The sequence below is a fragment of the Rhinolophus sinicus genome, linkage group LG09 (genome assembly GCF_036562045.2).
Source record: "Rhinolophus sinicus isolate RSC01 linkage group LG09, ASM3656204v1, whole genome shotgun sequence".
Taxonomy (NCBI): Eukaryota; Metazoa; Chordata; class Mammalia; order Chiroptera; family Rhinolophidae; genus Rhinolophus; species Rhinolophus sinicus.
The window spans coordinates 32066912-32085983 of NC_133758.1; the positions used below are offsets into that span (position 1 = coordinate 32066912).

Genomic DNA, 19072 nt, shown 5'->3' on the forward strand with positions numbered 1-19072 from the left:
ATTAAAGGGGAGATAGTGAGTTTAATATTGACGTTTTGGTTTTAAAATGCCTGATATCAGCTAGAGAGATCCCATAGGCATTTGGAATAGAACACTGAGAAACAGGAAAGAGGAGTTAGAGCCAGATTTGGAAGTTTTCAGCATATGGGCTATAGCTGATACCAAAGTGAATGAGGCTGCTTAGAGAATACGTATAGTTACACAAAAGAAAATAGCAGGGACGAAAATGGTAGACACACCAACATTTACCCTCAGATGAAAGAACAGGAGATCCTGAAGGAAGCTGAGAAATGGCTGTCAGAAATGGAGCTTCAGGAAACAATTTAAAGCATATTATGACTTTCTAAGGTAGATGGCTTAAAATTGGATGAGATTTAAAAAATGAGATATTGGAGAAGGAACATGAAATATGAGAACTGAGAAGAGCAAACTGAACTTTGCCATTAAAAAGCCACTAGTATTCTCTGGGGGAGATTATTGCAATTGCATTAGTGGGGCCACACCCAACTATAACGATTTGAATGGTTAAGGGAGTAAAAATGTGGTACAGTTTGGCTATTTTTTTCAGTCTTCCAAGGAGCCTGGTGACTAAAGGAAGGATAAGGTAAAATGGTGGCTTCAAGGGAAGAAAGTTTTAAAAGAAGATTCTTTGGGCTCTAGGACATTAATAGAATACATAATACGTCAAACAAGGAATTAAAATTACCATTCCAAAGAAAATCTTAGTATATCAAAATTTTTATGTTCCAGATAACATCATGCTTTCTTCAAAAATATCAACTATTAAAAATTCCAAGTATAACAAAAGAATTAATGAAGTTATTCGGAATAGGATGTGAGTTTTTCTACATTAAAGTTTACCTCAGGGGGAAAAAAGATGTGGAAATCAGAGAAAGATGCAAAGCTCTGGACAGTATGTGTACTCAAATATGTCAAAAAATAATGGAAAACAGAAATTTACCTTCTGCAAGTCGCTGTTTCCATCCCTGTGCAGCATACGCAAAGAATTCATTATTTAGAGCTGAAGTACTGAGGCGTAAAATTCCATCACTTCCCATCTAGGAAATAAGCCGACAAAAACAAGATTCCATCAAGAATAATTCAAAGCAAAGATATGCAGGAAAGAAGCAAAAGCTGAGGGTGTGTGTGAGTGTGTGTGTGTGTGCGCGTGTGTGTGTGTGTATGTGCGCGTGTGTGACCAAGTGCAGGTAGTAGGAAGGGAGGAAAGGAACCTAACTAAAGATCAATCTCCTAGCATGAAAACTTCACTGTTTACAGTGACTGTTATAATGACAAAACACATCAGTTTAAAGGAAATCTTTATTAGGCATTTCCATTATTGGTGGTGAGTATAACAAAAGTGTGTGGTTTAATCCAAGAAGTTTTACATGTTTATTATTCTAATCAGCCTTAAATTGTGCCAAATCAACAACTGTTTACACCTTTAGATTAGGTTTTTTTAAAGTGAAATTTTCTAAAATTTGTGAAAGCTAAGAAATCCAGTCTGATCACTTGGATTCTTTTGCTGTCTGAGATTTAGACAAAAAGTTCTGAAACGTATTAAAACAAATACACCCACACTGTTGTACATATTCCTGTACCCTTCATTCTATTCTTCTCACCTCTTTGGATGAACACAAAATCAGGCATACAGCAAAGTTTAAAATGTGTGCGACCAGATGCTACTAAACTTTTCCCTTAAACAAACTAATTAAAAAAAAATTCACATATAGAAGAGATTCAGATAAGGATCACCAAACTGGATGCTTTTGCCTTTCCAAGTATTTACTGCATCTTTCATGTCAAGTAGTTTGCTTACTGACATTGAGGAGAGAGAGAATTAGTGTCATCCTTGACTGGCTTCTTACGTAGTTGAAAAGTGAAGATAAAACACATGACTAGTTATACAATGCTAAGCATTTGGTTAGTGGGAATTAAGAAGTGACAAAAATAAAAGCTAGGGGAAGATATCTATGTGGAGCTGAGTGGTTAAGAGGACCTGGACGACAGAGGTGACACTGGTGCAGGGCCTTGAGAGACTGACAGGATTTGGACAGAATGGTTTTAGAGATAAGCATATCGTCTACCACCAGAAAGCGTGAGCTCTATTATAGAGGCAAGACATCACAGTCAGTAACTAGACCATTTATGAAGTTCTGAGGATATTTCAGCCTGCTACTCAAAGGCCCGGCAAATTGTAGCTCCAATTATATTTTCAAAGATTTTCTCTTGCTCCTATATACACATTCATATGCCATAAGCTCGAATTAGTAACTGTTGCTTGAAAATGCACTCAGATTTCTTATCCCCATGTTTTCATTTGTGGTCTTCTCTACACTCCACCTGCACCCACTGAAATACTACCCCTATTTTAAAATTTAACTCAAATAATGCCTTCATGGATGTGTCAGTTAAACCACCATTTAGGAGCAGAGGAGAACGTTGAATCTAGAAGTAAATATTATACTAATTACTTTAAACTGGATAATTGTTAATCAAATCCAGAAAAAAGAGACACTGTGAACAAACGTGACGTATACCAAAAGCTGCCATCATGACTTACAGGAAAGCCACAGATTTGAGACCTGGAGTTTCTTCATCTAAAAAATGTTCATCTAGTATTATCCTAAGTTTCTTCATTTAAGAAACACTAAAATATTCAATACGCTTGGAAAATTTCAGGCACGATTTCATTGATTCATTATTTACTCAGTTATTTCATCTTTATTCAACAGATAATTATTGAGCCACTCATATGAATCTATAAACATGGCACTTGCATGGGTGCTAGTAATACCGTGGTGATAAAGAAAAAGCTCCTGCCCTTTTATTCTGAATATATTCTACAGACAGCAGAAGCTTCTGGTCTTTGTATATCTCTTTCACCCATGTGAGCTCTGCACAGCTGTTAATTCACATCTGTATCACCATGCCAGTGTCCCACCTCATAGTCTGACCATATCCCCAAGATGTGAGTGGATAAATGTCCCAGCCTTCCCATCTTTTGATTGGACAACTCTAGGACACTATACTCTGGAATGCAGTATATGCACTGAACCAGTGGATGCTATTTGATGGCTGTGTTCCCAACAGCTAGAAGACATGGGTCTGGGAACCAATGGTTGGAACGAATGAACCTTTGTATCATCACTCCCAGGGAACCACTTGAATACTGGGTATGTCATGTCCCCACAGCTTCAAATGTGGGCTTAGAAGTCCATGTTCTCAGGGGGAATCATTTCTAAATGGCATTATTGTCATTTACGTCTAGATACTTCTTTACTTTGGGAGTATGTCCTGCAGCATCCCTGACCTCTACCCACTAGATAATAGTAGCAGCCCTCTCCCAGATGTGACAATTAAAAGGGTCTCCAAACATCAACAAATGTGCCTTAGAGACAAAATCATCCCCACTTGAGAACCATCACATTAGTGGTCACGGTAAGGGTTCCACTGTAGTAAAGCTCTGTCTGGTCACTTTGTGCCTCTCAAGCTGATGGATCAGCAGGCAAAGAAAGGAGGTATAACTGGTCATGAGGAAAGACAATTGCTACTATAGTGGGAGGTGGGGGTGGGAGAGAAGGATGCTGGGAACGCTGGGGATTCATGGGCCTTCTCTTGGTGCCTCCGTGCCTGGTGGTAACAGTGAACATGGATTACAGCAATAACAGCGAGAGAGGGCAAGGCAGCCAAAGACTCAGAATCTTCAGGGATGAGCATCTGGGACATTTTACCAGGCAAACTAGCAGAAGTACTGGCTAAGGATGAGGAAAATCAGAAATGAATATCAGAGAATGGAAATGATGAACCTCAATCACAGCCTCAAGACTGGCCTGAGAGTAATGGAGCCTGCAGCTGGTCCACTAACTTTCTGGTCATAAATCTTGTTATGTCTCAAAGAGTTAGAGACAGAGCAGACTTAAGAGGAAGCACAAGATCTGAGTGGTACAGAGGCAGACTATACTGAATATTTCTGATGCTCCATTCCATATCATCTGGCCTGTGTGAGCCCAGAGAATCTGGGATAAACAGTTCAACACGCTTGTCCTACCTAAGCTGATAAAACTCTAGGACTGTCTCGGAAGCACAAAGGCCATTGAGATGGCCTGGAAATGCAGAGATTGGCCCTGGGGACGACTCACAATTTCTGAAACAAAGGCCTGTGGTCAAAGGTCTCCCTCTCCTGTTGTCCTTCTGTGGGACAATTCTGTAGCACATTGTACACATTTTTTCACAAGGTCCTCAGCAGAACTGAGCCCCAGTTTCTCAGAGGGTTTCTCCTCCCCTGTCTTATACTATCTAATACCTAGCTTCTGCTTCCAAGCCACTTGTACTCAAGTTCTTGTTCCAGGCTCCACTTTCGGAGGGAGGGAGCAGGGAAGAATCCCATATCACCAAATCTAAGGTGTTTAGGCTTTGTCCTCTCCATGGGGTGGCCCAGTGAGTGAACTATAAGGAAAACCCGAGGCAGGGCTTGAATCAGCATGAGGCCCTAGGTTAGTGGCTTCCAGGTCCAAGTTTCCCCTCAATTTCCCCTGCATATATGTTGCCTGTTTCAACATGTACCATGATGGGGAAAGGTGGGAAACACTGCTCTAGGTAATGGGAAACTAATAAAAAGATTTAAGCCTGGGAAAAGCCTAAAAAGATTTGTGTTTAAATAGATGACTTAGTTAGCTATGAAAACATAAAATGGAGAGGAAAAGACAGATACAATAACATTGCTAGAAGCGTGATGGAATACTTCCATAAAACACGATAAGAGAAGGCAAATCTGAGAGATACTCCGGATGGGGTGAAGGCCTTCAGGACTGAGGAGGTAAAGGCATTGGGAGCATATTTCAGGAGACACTAAACGTGCTCAGAATGATTCTGGGAGATGTGGTGCAGGAAAAAGGCAGCTGAGCCTGAGTAGAGTTCAAGGACTGTTATCAAGGGAGTCTAGCAAAGATAATAAGGTAAGGAGAATGATATGCCTCAAGGAAGTCTGAAATTTTCTGTGAATGTTGACTCTGAATATTTGTCCTTGTGGTTTGGGAGCCCTGAGTAAAAGCAACTCCACTTAGGAAGACTAAAAAGGAAGAGGTATTCATATTGCGCAGTCTAAATAGAATAGTAGGTGGAAGTCAAGTTCCCTGAAAGAGGAAAGGAATTTGCTTGCTAGGAAGTGCATGTATATAAGGAATGATAGAAAATGTTAACATTTTCTACATTTTGAGGACATGTATGCCTTAGAATCCTCTGTAGTCCAGAAAGTGCCTGCTATACTGCAAGTACTCCATAAATGTTTATTGCACTGTCCTTGCTGTGTGTAGTGAAAGATGTAAAATTTAACTCTGGTAGCTGATAAGCAGGAGTTTAGTTTTGTGTATTCTGTCAGGCCAGGGGCATGATTAGTCATTAATTGAAATTTCAGCATAATTTTAAGACACACAAAAATACCAGTTCCAGATTAGCTCTCACAGAGTCTCAGGATTTCAGCACATGAAAACATAAGCCACTGTGAAATAAACACATTCAAGAATATGGAAGCTAGCCCTGGAGGAAAATGTTTGCCTATTAAAACAGAAAAATATTAACGGCCAGATTTCCAGCCTGTATGAGACACCACAATTAAACACTAGGGCTAAATTAGGCTTAAGGAAATGCACGTCAATAAAACTTTTAAAATACACTATTAATTTTATGGCCTTTAGGAAATACTGCCCAAAAGACATAACATTTTAATGAGCTGGAACGATAAACATTTCTGAAAGGTTTATTTATTTATTTATCACTGAGCTATAAATTCTTATTTTTTTCTGATTACCCACAAAAGAAATGTTCATTCTAAAAACTCCCCTCACGCTCTTACAATAAAGTGTCTCACTAAGCTATTGATAAGTTATGCCTCCTTTTAAATTAGGAGGAGAAAAACTCTGATTATACTAATTACTACAGAGGAAATAAATATTAGTAAAGGTAAACTTATTCATATAGAGATCCTTTAACAAAGGTTTAAACCCTTGATTGGTGAGTATATCATTTGCCTTTGGTGTTAATTATATTAATATACATTTTATGAGATGGATGTCAGTGGAATTCAAAGGATTAAAATGTTTTAACACCAAATGTTTGAAGGTCAATGAATGTTAATTCTGTACAAAAATATGTCTACTTTTCATAATATCCTTTAACCCTCTAACATATTCTTTATCACTTTTTTCTTATCTTGGGTTCTTGCAAGTGATTCAGAATGCATGGCATGTGGGCTGCTGAGAGGAATCGTGAGAAATGTGCTGGAGAGTTAGGAAGTGGCGAAATGATAATGGGGCTCCAAGATACACTAAGCAATTTGGACTTCATTCTACAGGCAATGGGGAGCCATTCAAATGAAGCCAAAACACGACGAAAAGGTTCATGCTGAGTGTGTGTGGGTATGCAGACTGGTGAGTTAGAGGGGGATGCTCACTTGTGCTACAGGGCATTAGAGAAGACATCTGAACAAAGTGAAGAAGTGAGGCATGCAGTCCTCTGGGGAGGGGTGTTGTAAGTGAAGGAAGGGAGGTAAACACAGAAGCCCTCAGGTGGGGCTTGCAAGGAAGTCCTAGAAACTGGAGAGGCCTTAGACAGTGGGAAGAACAGGAGCTGAGGGGACAGGATCATGCTGGCCCTAGAGCCCCCTGGAAAGACTGGCTTTTCCCCCGAGTTAGCTGGAGAGCCTTTGGGGGATGTGGGCCTGAAGACTGAAAAGATCTGACATTTCAAAAAGCTCACTCTGACTGTTGTGTTTAAAGAAGACTTTAGAGTGTTGCTGTCCGGTAGCAGTATCAATATGAGCCACACGTGATTTTAATTTTTCTAGTAATCCCATTGAAAAAGTACAAAGAAACGTGTGAAATTAATTTTATTTATAACCCAACCTATCCAAAATGTTACTGTTTCAATATATAAGCAACATGAAATACTGTTCATGAGGTATTTTTCATGCTTTTCATATACCAATTCTTCAATATCCAGTGTGTCTTTTCACAACAGATCTCAATTCAGATCAGCCATGTTTCCGTTGCTCTACAGCCACTGGTGCTAGAAGCTACTGCACTGGGCAGCGCAGTTTTAGAAGGTAATGACTTACTAGGGACATGAGTGTGGAGTTTGTGAAAATCCAGGGAGAGGACAGCAGCATACACTAAGGTGATAGCAGCGCAGGTGGTGAGAGATGGTTGGGTTCTGATTGTATTCTGCAAGTTGAGCCACCAGAACTTGATGTGGATTGGATGACAGAAAGAGAGCAGGCGAGGATGACACCAGAGACTTTGGGCCTTGGTATTTAAAATCACGACTCTGCTATTTATTAAAATAGAGAAGACTATGGGAGGAGGAGGTTTGGTTTTGAACCAATTAAGGTTGAGATGCCGATTATAATTCCAGTCGATGTCTTACATATATTGTTTTGCATAGAATGTAGAGGATGCCCTGGATGTAGGCAAGACTAGAGACACGGACTCCTGTCAAGAAGCATCAAGAAAAGGCCAAGGAACAAATGATGAAAAGATCATTCAGGCAGGGTGGCCGGATGGCTCAGTTGGTTAGAGCACGAGCTCTTAACAACAGGGTTGCCAGTTCAATTCCCATATGGGATGGTGGGCTGCGCCCCCTGCAACTAAAGATTGACAATGGCAACTGGACTTGGAGCTGAGCTGCGCCCTCCACAACTAGATTGAAGCACAATGACTTGGAGCTGATGGGCCCTGGAGAAACACACGTTTTCTCAATATTCCCCAATTAAAAAAAAAAAAAAGTGAAGAAAAAGAAAGATCATTCAGGCAGTGGGAGTAAAGAGAGGCACAGGGACCAGAATTGAGGCTGAGTGAGTACGTGTGTGGGGGTGGTGAATGAAGTAAAGGCATAAAAGGCGGCTCCCATCAGTGAGGTTTGGATAATTGGGTAGATGAAGGTAGCAGACATCAGGAAAGCAAAAGACACAGGAGGAACAGTGTCTCGGACAAAGAAATAATGGGTTTTTCTGCAGATATGCTACTATAAGGCTATCTTGAAGGCATCCGAGTCAAGATAGTCTAATCAATAACTAAGACTAGGGCAAGAAGCTTAAGGGAGGAATTAAACACAAAAAATTAGGAATAATTACCAAAGGAAGTATAGTTGAAAATATGGATATGGATGAGAACAAACAGGAAGAATTTACCAAATGAGAGAATGGCTCAAAGCGGAGCCCTGAGGAACACCACAATAGAAGAAATGGGCAAAAAAAAATAAAATAAAATAAATAAACCCTTTTAGGAAGACTGCACAAAAGCAATCCGAGGTAGGAAGGAAATCAGAGCAAACAGCATCACAGATGCAAGAGAAGAAAGTGTTTCAAGAAGATGATCTCTATTCTGTATGTGCTAAGATCTACAAAGCTCTGTAGAATTATTTAGGTCAACACTGTGTGCAGTACACTATGTTAGCTGTTGTGTCCAATAAAAACAATCAATAGGGTCTTTAGAGCAAAGCTAACCTAGGCAGTGAGAGACCAGCCAGGAGTCTAATGTAATAGCAAAAGAGTAATGAGCACATGAACTATAAGCTGTTACCACTGACCCTCTTATACCCAGATCTAAAGGTATGGCTCAAGTTTTATCCGTAAGAGAATATATAATTCTGTAAACATAAAGTGAGGCATAAAAATAAAAGAGGGCTGCTGAGAGAGAGATTATCAGCAAGGGAGATAGGACCAACTAATGAATCTCAAGACAATTTGGCCAATACTTTTTGAATGCTATTTCCAAAACTGCATTAAGACAATATTTCTCAAACTGTGCTTTGCCAAATAGGAATTTTAATATTAATGGGTAATCTATCTAAAAGGAAACTAATTCTACCACCCAGTAAATATAGCCAACATATACTAAACATGGTTAGTTTTCTTTACTGTAAGTATTCTGTGATATGCTAGAATTTATTTTAAACCCCCTGAGACTGTAGGGGTTGTATGCAGTATTTCCCAAAATTTTTAACCTGTAACCCTCTCAGAGAACAATTATCAACATCTCATGGAACAAGGTTCTCCAGAATATAGTTTGGGAAGTGATGCATTAAGAGTTGTAAAAGTATCATTGTCAGAAGCAGTCAAATGAGATAAACCTAGCACAGTGATTTGCACATGCTACACGCTAAATCCTCATTGAACAAATGAATGAAAATCTCTAAGATCTGAACATGGGATAATTTTCAGTATATTTCAAGAATCAAATATTAAAAATAAATAAACAAAATAGTGAAAACTTACAACGGATGATGTACTAAACTTTTATCTACAAACCTCAACAACCTCGGTTTCAAAGCTCACTTCTTGACACAGTTACTTGACATTCCTTTTTAAAATTATGTCAAAACGTAAGTATGTACAACAACTTTTCTTTAAAACGAAAATTAGAGATTGGCATTCTAAAGTTATAATCCTGACTATCTGGAATTATATGGAAGTTAAAGGGAAAAAATAGCAACACCATTTCCATCCTCCCTCCACTTAATTAAAAAGAAAATATGCATGGAATTAAGCTAATGTGAACAAAAGGGACACCTAAGAGAGAAAATATTACCCAAAAAGTCAACATTTAGATGAAAAAGTGGAAGGCTTTTAGTGTCACCACTGTTACTATAGGGCTTTAAAGTTGCTTTTGCAATAAAAGCCTCTCTTCTGAGACAGGCCAATACCTCTTCCCACTGTTGCTGCTTTGGGGATCACACTGGGGCAGAAACCAACAAGGAATGCAGTTCAGCATGGAAGGATTTGGGAGATGGAAGCTCTGCATACTCAGGATGATGCCAGGTGTAATTATTCACTAGAATAAAGTTTTATGAGCAAAGGAGTGGACAGGGGAAATACACAGCAACATTTAATTATTAAATGAGATTTTTGAGGATATAAATTGCAAAAGGCTCTGAAAAGCAAAGATTATAAGATGACATAATAATAACTAGTCTTGTGGGAACTGATTATCTCCTCATTCAAAAATACATATAAACATATGTATGTGTATTTGTGTAGCTACATATCTATATCTATATATATGTATACATATGTGTTGTGCATGCATACATATATACATACGTACATATGTACGATGTACACACATATACATATACATGTATATATATATAAAGTGTTCTTCCTCCTCTAGAAACACAATTTATAAGCAATCCAACCACGTGGCTAAGAGAATGGTCTCTTTTGGAATGGAATCTCTTGCACCTCTGAGGAGAAACATTCATCTTCCTATCGGATGACCTGCCCAAGCCTACAGGTGGGCAGAGGAGATGCTACATTAGAGGCTGGAAGGCCCTCTCCTACAGCAAGACCTACTGGCAAGCAATTCTACGAGTGCCAATGAACGAAAAACAGGAATTCTGTAGTAATAAGAGAAAAAGATTTTCTCATAATTGCTGCTATGAATTTCCACCTCTGCAAAGGAGAAAACCACACGTGAGGGATGTATGTACTCTTAGAGACATATTTAAAAAAGAAAGAGAATCTTGATATTGATTCTTAAGAGGTTTCAATTACTATACTTACATGGGATTTTCCTTAACTTCTATACAATATTAGAAACAAAAATCATTCTCTAATGACATCGTTCTACACTTTTCCCTTCTGCCACCTTTCCTAAGAATCACCCTGTTTTCAAATTTCAAAAGGAAGACTCTCTATTCAAGTCTGTAATGTCTCCAGTGCTTTAGCAGCCCTGCTCAGAAGAGATAGTCTGTGGTGAGACAGGTAAGAATGATAAAATAAAGGCATCTAAAGACAAGCGTAAAGTCACTGATAGATCAAGCCTTAATCAACTTCTCAAAATTAGAGAAGTGTATTTTGATATTTGTTTTATCTTCTTCATTAAATGCTGTGGACAATGCCTGCCTACATATTGGGACAATTTGATAGGCCTTGATGAGAAGTGTCTTTTTATTTATTTTTTTTCCCCAAATGCATATAAATAAAATTTGAACAAGTTTTAGAAAATATGACAATGTATGTATGTCTTAAAAGACAATCTCTCTTATAATTGCATTTTCATCAAGGTTCCCTATGTGGGAGGGAAATACAAAAGCAAACTTCCAATGTACCCAAGCATGACGCAGAATACTAATGCTTTATTTAGGTAAAATCAAGCTCATGTTCTTTTATAGCTAAAATAAGGTTATGTTATAATGCAGAGGGAATCAATGAATCACTGTTTCCATTTGTAGTACACTGAACAGCTATGTTTAAGTGACTATCGCTTAGTCACTCATTTCTTTAATAAACATCTCATAAGCATCTACTATGTGCCAGGAGCTGTGAAATGGACAAACAGCTTCTGTTGCCACAAGAACTTAGTACCTAGGATGGGAAAGAAAAGGGTAATGGCCATTGTGATAGTATAGTACGATCCCAGAGAAGGAAAAGATGCAGTAAGAACCCCCAGGTCTGGGTGCATAGCATGCCTTTAATTCTCCCTTTGTAGTCTGTGAATATCTATGTCTATACTTCTCTCCAGTTACATAATGGCCCCAATCCACTTAACTGCTTAATAAAAGCTATAATGAATAACTATAATAATACCTATTAATTTAGTACCTGTAGCTATGAAGGTAGGTGAGTGAAGCAGGATTTGCCCCCACATCCCGAATGATACCTTTCCCATTATACCACGGCCTTCCTTTAATTAACATGCATAACATTCTTCCACTGAAAACCTTTATGAGCTGGGTGCTGGGAATACGACAAGAATCAAAAAAATGTGGTCCCTGTCCTCTAAAGTTATGACAAATTGTATGAAGGCATCTGAAAGAAAAGTAACAAGTACAATGTGAGAATGTTCTAGGTGTATGTGTGTGCAGGAAGGAGTCTCTGAGGTATTAATTTCTAGGCAGAGGTATATGTGAAAGACGGGAGGAGTGAATCCTGGTGTGAGTAAAGAAGGAAAAGCCACCAAACTTTGAAAAGGGAGGTAAAGAAGCTTTTACAGAAGCTAAACAGCGTGAGTGTGGCAGCTGAGGGAACATGCGGAACCAAGATTTGTTGTTGTTTGTGCTTTTTATTTATTTCTTAATGGATATTCTTAGCTGAGAAGGATCTACCTCCCATTGCTTCAGTTTGTAAACCAAGAATAGCAAACTATTTACTTCATAGAGTTTTTGTGAGGATTAAATCAATAAACATATGTAAAATGCTTTGAATAGTGCTGGCTTAAGGAAAGAGCTCAAGAAGTTTAGCTATAATAATAATTATTATTTGGTAGCAGGTGTGACAGATGCACCCTCGGTATCCCCAGTGAGTCACACCTTTGTACAATTACCTCCCTTTGAGTGTGGGGAGAACTTACAACCTGTTTCTAGCCAATAGAAAATGGGAAAGGTGATGGATGGGCTGTCATTTTCTTGATTATATTACGTAAGACTGCATTTTAGCCAAAGGAGATAGAAACATTGTCCTGCTGGTTTGAAGAAGCAAAAACTGTGCTGTGAATTGTCTGTGGAGAGAAGTGGCCTCTAAGAGATGAGGGCATCAACCCTACAGCTTTAAGGAAGTGAAATTTGCCAGCAATCCAAACGAACTTGGATGAGGAACCCAAGCTGCCCGTGCCCCTAACCAAGACCCTGATTTCAGCCGGATAAAATCTGAATAGAGAAATCAGCTAAGTTTTGTCCAGCCTCCTAACCAATGGAACTGTGAGATAATGAATATGTTCTGTTTTAAGCCTCTAAATTTGTGGTAATTTGTTAACATCACAGAGAACTAATACAAGGGAGGTGGAAAAACCAATCTGATTGTTTCTTCTTTGTAAGTTGAGAGAGAAAATTATCGGTTGGTTGGTTGGTTGATGTTGTGTGTGTGTGTGTGTATGTGTGTGTGTGTGTGTGTGTATCTGTGTCTAGGGAACGGGAGGAGAGAAGAAAGCACTGGAGCTTTACCAAAGAAAATGGATTATGAAGAAAGAACAGACTGTAATCTCCATGAGGGCTGGGATTTGCATACCATGACAGAGTAGGTGTTTAATAAATATTGTTGAATGAACTAATTTTGTTGCAGTATACCTGTATCAATATTTGATGTATCTAAGACTATCCAGTCTTTTGATGATGGTGTCCAAAAGATATTTTCTTAGGGTGTATAAACAACTAGTTTTATAAGGAACATATAGATAGCGGGAGCTACTTTTAGTTGTTGGTTTTGATGTAAAGTGACAAAGAGGAAAAAAGCAGACAATGGATTTTAGCTTTAACTAGGGGTTACTGTTGTGTTCCTGTAACACAACATTCCAAAGTGTGAACGATATATATTTTCAAATTAAATCAACCCATTGTGTGCAAACCAGAAAATGAAAGGAATACTCCAGTAGGATTTAAATTTTATGTATATCCTGGTTCCTCTAATATCCTTTAAGAAATTAAAAAACAAAAACTTCTGATATATGCACATCATTCCCTGGTATTCATTCTCATTTAGTAAGGAACCCAGCATGTCACATGTGGGAAGAGGAATGGATTTAAAGTTTAAAAACTGGCCAGAGCAATCAGTGAAGAGAAAGAAATAAAAGGCATCCAAATTGGGAATAAAGAAATCAAATTGTCACTTTTTGCAGATGGCATTATTCTTTATATAGAAAACCCTAAGGACTCCACACAAAAACACACACAAAAAACACCTATTAGAAACAATAAACCAATACAGTAAAGTTGCAGGATACAAAATCAATATACAAAAATCCATTGCATTCCTATACACTAACCATGAAATTTCAGAAAAAGAAATGAAAGAAACAATTCCTCTCACAATTACAACAAAAATAAAAAAATACCTATGAATAAACTTAACAAAGGATGTGAAAGACCTATACACCAAAAACTACAAGATATTATTAAAAGAAGTTGAAGAAGACCCAAAGAAATGGAAAGATATTCCATGTTCATGAAGTGGAAGAAACAACATAGTTTACATGGCCATATTACCTAAAACAAATACAGATTTAATGCAATCCCCACCAAAATCCCAGTGCCATTTTTAAAGAAATAGAACAAAAAAATCATCAGAATTGGATGGAATCACAAAAGACCCTGAATAGCCAAAACAAACCTAAGAAAAAAGAACAAGGCTGGAGGTTTCATACTTCCTGACTTCAATTTATACTACAAAGAGACAATAATCAAAACAGCATGGTGCTGGCAGAAAAACAAACATACAGGCCAATGGAATAGATTTGAGAACCCAGGAAATAAACCCACATCCATATGGGCAGATACTTTTCAACAAAGGAGTCAAAAACATACAATGGAGAAAAGAAAGCCTCATCATTGGTGCTGGGAAAATTGGGCAGCCATGTGCAAAAGAATGAAATTAGACTGCTATCTGTCACCACAAACAAAATTAGCTCAAAATGGATCAAACACCTAAACATTAGACTTGAAAAACATAGAAGGTACTAAGCTTATGGACCTTGGATTCAGAGAGGATTTAATGAATTTGACCTCAAAGGCAGGGGAAGAAAAAGCAAAAATAAATGAATGGGACTATACTAAACTAAAAAGCTTCTGCACAAGCGAAAGAAACTGTCAACAAAACAAACAGGCAACCAACTGAATGGCAAAAGATATTTGCAAACAACACCTCTGATATGGGGCTAATATCCAAAATATATAAAGAACTCATACAACTCAACAATAAAAAACCAAACAACCCAATTAAGAAATGGGCAGAGGATCTGAACAGACACTTCTCCCCGGAAGACATACAGATGGCCAACAGATATATGAAAAAAATGCTCCACTTCACTAACTATTAAGGAAATGCAAATCAAAGCCACAATGAGATACCACCTCACACCTGTAAGAATGGCAATTAACAATAAGACAAGTAATAACAAATGTTGGAGAGGCTGTGGAGAAAAAGGAACCCTCATATACTGTTGGTGAGAATGCAAGTTAGTACAGCTGCTATGGAAAACGGTATGCAGATTCCTCAAAAAAATTAAGACTAGAACTACCATATGACCCAGCAATCCCTCTTCTATCTACCCCCAAAATCTGAAAACATTTATCTGTACAGATATATGTACCCCTATGTTCACTGCAGCATTATTCATGGTGGCCAAGATATGGACGCAAGCAAAGGGTTCTTCAACAGATGACTGGGTAAAGATTTGGTACATATACACAATGGAATCTTACTCAGCCATAAGGAAAGGTGAAATACTGCCATTTGCAACAACATAGATGGCTCTTGAGATTATCATGCTAAGTGAAATACTTGTAAGTCAGGCATAAAAAGTCGAGACCCATATGACTTCATTCATATGTGGGATATACAACTAAAAGCAACAAATGAGCAAGACAGACCAACAAAGAAATAAAAACTCATAGACACAGACAACAGTTTAGTGGTTACCAGAGAGTAAGGGGGAAGTGGGGTGGTAGAAGAGGGTAAAGGGGGTCAAATATATGGTGATGGAAGGAGAAATGACTCTGGGTGGTGAACACACAATGAAATACATAGCTGATGTATTACAGAATTGTATGCTTGAAGCCTATATAATTTTACTAACCTATGTCAGCCCAATAAATTTAATTTAAAAAAAAAGAAAGAAAAAAAACAAAACTGGGCTGCTCATCCTAGCTCTGCATTTTCATAGCTTCCTGAAGATCCTCCAGTTTCTTAACAGCATTGAGTCTTGTCTCATTATTCAAATGGGAACAGCTAACATACTTGCAAAGCTGTTACATGAATTAGAAATAATAAATGTAAAGAATTTAACATACTACCAGGTGAGGAGTGAAATTTTAAGATACCACATATGAGTACAATTTTAGAAGACTAACATATAATAATACTAACCATCATTTATTGAGTGCTTAGTTTGTGATCTTTTAAATCCTGGAATTCTCAAGCATGTCCTCTTAAGTTTACAACACCTGAACACAGATACCATGATATCTAAGAAGCAACATTTGGAAGTGACTATGTGCTTTGAAACTGGGTATCAGTTTTGAAACTGGAGAGTCTAGTGTACTGGGTAGGCTTTGCTGCCTTAGTGATGGCTGGTCACCTGACCTCTGCAGCCCCTTTTGAGAAATCACCCCCTTAGCAAAATCGGTCTGACTACCCAGGCCATAGCCGATTGGCTCAGCAATCAGTGCCAGACACAAAGCTGTCACAAAGCAACAATCTATGAATTAAAATAATCAATTAATTACCTCCTCAGTGTTTCAGGGAAAGAGATAAGTGTGAAATACCATAAAAGATACCTTGAGAGGAACAAAGATATCCCAGAACCATATTACAAAAGAACAGGGAGGTCAATGCATGTTAAACTCCCTCCTCCTCCCCTGTAGTTAAAGTTCACCCTCCCACTCCAATAGATCTATGTCTCACAATCTGAGAAAGTCCAAATAAATACAACTAGGAGGACTACACTGAGTAATCTTTTAAACGTTTTCCACTTTGAAGAGAGTGTACAGTTAACTGGAGAGAGAAATTCCATTTGCAAAGAAAGCCAAAGACCATGAAAAAAGTTGAACTGCAATACAAATAACAAGCCAACAGTCCAAACTGTAGCAGACTATAAGGGTAGAGTTTCATAAAGATAAGACTCTAAATCAACCTTTAAATTTTCATAATAAAATGCCAAACGTGCCATCTAAATCACACTGACACCAAGCATCTAGAAGAAAATCCTAAGATAGGCAACTCTCTTTTCAATAGTAATAGAGAATTCCTATTCTCTATAGTTTCTAGTATTTGAAATACTATTCTCTAGTATTTGAAATACTTATGTCATAGATTAGTGATATGCCAAACTTTCATTGCTGTACTTCCTCATTTCCCCAAATACATTCTATAACAGTAATCCATGGGATGTTCCTAAGGAAATAAAGGATTTTATGACCACTTCAGTTTGAGAAACATTATTTACACCAAGTTTAACAATTGTCCTCACTACAGAGCATTGGAGCCTTTACTATGCAAATGAGTGCAGAAAGCTCAGTGCATTGCTTCCCATAGACTATTCTGTGGAAATGATGTTGTACAGATTATGTTCACTATAGGAAATGTTGTCTTACAGCATCTAAAATATACCAAGTCGGAGCGCTGAGAAGTATAGAGCTAGACTTGACTTTATTACTCTATCCCTGAATTTACATGTCTTTATAAATTCCAATTCAATGAACTCTCGACCTGTTGTCAAAGGCCAGAATACAAAATGGTTTTTATGCACCATGTCCTCGCCATTCTTACAAAACTGCCATTGAAACATCATTCAAATGCTGTTTGGTACCTCCTACATATAAGCCAATGATTCCTTTTTTAAAAAAATGAGATCCATGTGACTTTTTGTGTTTGACTTTTGCCTTTGATCTCAGGAATCTTTGAAATATAAGTTCTGTGCTCAAATGCAGGGCCTTCACTCAGGAGGGTTTCTGACGTAATGACCACATTCTACCCCATCTATTAGATGCCATGTGTCTCTTTACCTATATCTCAAAAGTTTAATTTTTCAATCATATGTATCCCAATACTTTTTAAATGTAAAGAGATCATAAAAAATAAAACCAGATATAAGACCCTTATTTTTTCTGTAAATATTTGATAAATATGAAAAAAAGTATTTTCTTTGCTAAAGCTGAAGATAAAAATAAAAATATCCTTGCCAATGACAAAAATATTACTTATTCAAAGACAATGTTTTAGGCATTTATCAATGTATTTTTTGATAATTACAAGTCCTCACTCCGTACAGCAAAATCACCTTTCCTCCAGTTACTGTAGCTTAAAGAATATAGCAGAGGGCTAAATTAAATGTCGTAAAATATCTAAATGACATTTTATAAAGCTAATGTGACAATCAAGGAGATAATACTGGGATGAAATGTGTAGGCCTACTGTGAGTTTTTTAATATGCTAATATACATGGCAGACATGTACATGGCAGATTGGTTTTCGAGTGTTAGGAATGAATTTGCTGTTTTAAAGAGAACTTGCTGGTTCAGATGCAGGAAAAAGGAAAAAATCAAGAGAGAACAGGGAGCTTAAGAAGTCTCAGTAGGGTCATGTAGATCCGGAATTTCAATTAAAACAAGCTAGTTAGTTCAGTGAACGCATGCAGGGGGTCTAAAACAGTCGTCTCCAACATGGTACTCAGCCCTAGCATACGGACACTATGAAGTGCTTCACTGGGAACCAGGAATAAAATAAAACAGTGAGTCCTCACTTAACCTTCACGTCCATTGTTGGGGAGTGTGATGAGGGGAGAGAGTGACCTACTGCCAAGAACCTTCCACCATCCTTCCTGTTCACTGTATTTCCAACCATTGCACTCAATTTGTTCCCAGATAAGTAACTTTACCAACTCTAAATTTTAACTAAACTTGTCTTCAAAAAATGGATAAAGGGCTTGAAAAGGTTTCTACAAAGAAATAGATTCAATGCTAATAAGCAAATTTAAACAAGTAGAAATAGAGTAGAGCTGACATAGGTCCTCCTAATATGAATTCATCATAGAAAGAAGGACCAGGATAAGAGAATAGGGGAGCCTGGGGTGGGGTGGGGTGGGTGGGGGTGAGACATATACACCAGGGGTCTAGAGAATACCAACTCAGGAAATGAGTTGTGGTCTAAAGCTCAGCTGGGGGAGACTTGAACAGAATAAAAAGGATGCTTGCTTCTCAGGGGAAATATGGGAGCCATAAGAAATATCCTTGGCTCGCTTTAGAGTTAGAACTAACCATATGTCCCTGGGCAAGTGCCTATAACCATATGAAACTCATTTAAAAGGTCTGTAAAATGAAGTGATTAAAATAGAAGATCTCTAATGTTTCTTGCAGATCCAATGTTCTGTGACATAGGTAGAGCAAAGGAGAAAAAATGATAGTGATCCCAAAGATCAAGCCCCCAGAAGCGCCACTGAATGAAAATAGGATGAAATGTAGTTAGGAAGAAAGTAGGTGCTGACAAATTCAATGAGTGGTGTGATTCTCTGAGCTCGTGGCCACCTGCACAGAAGGCAACCTGAATTCCTGAAGGTGGCTGTATGAAAGCACGTGAGCTGATGTCGCT

At 38.0% G+C, this 19072-nt stretch overlaps 1 protein-coding gene across 2 annotated transcripts in view; it reads right to left on the reverse strand.

Annotated features, from left to right (window-relative positions):
- Positions 1 to 19072, reverse strand: part of ASXL3 (ASXL transcriptional regulator 3) — a 171584-nt gene that overhangs the window by 16214 nt on the left and 136298 nt on the right. For both annotated transcript variants that reach the window (XM_074340180.1, XM_074340179.1), the window contains one exon: positions 962 to 1058. In XM_074340180.1, the coding sequence (XP_074196281.1) occupies positions 962 to 1058 (97 nt within the window). The remainder of the gene's footprint in view (positions 1 to 961; positions 1059 to 19072) is intronic.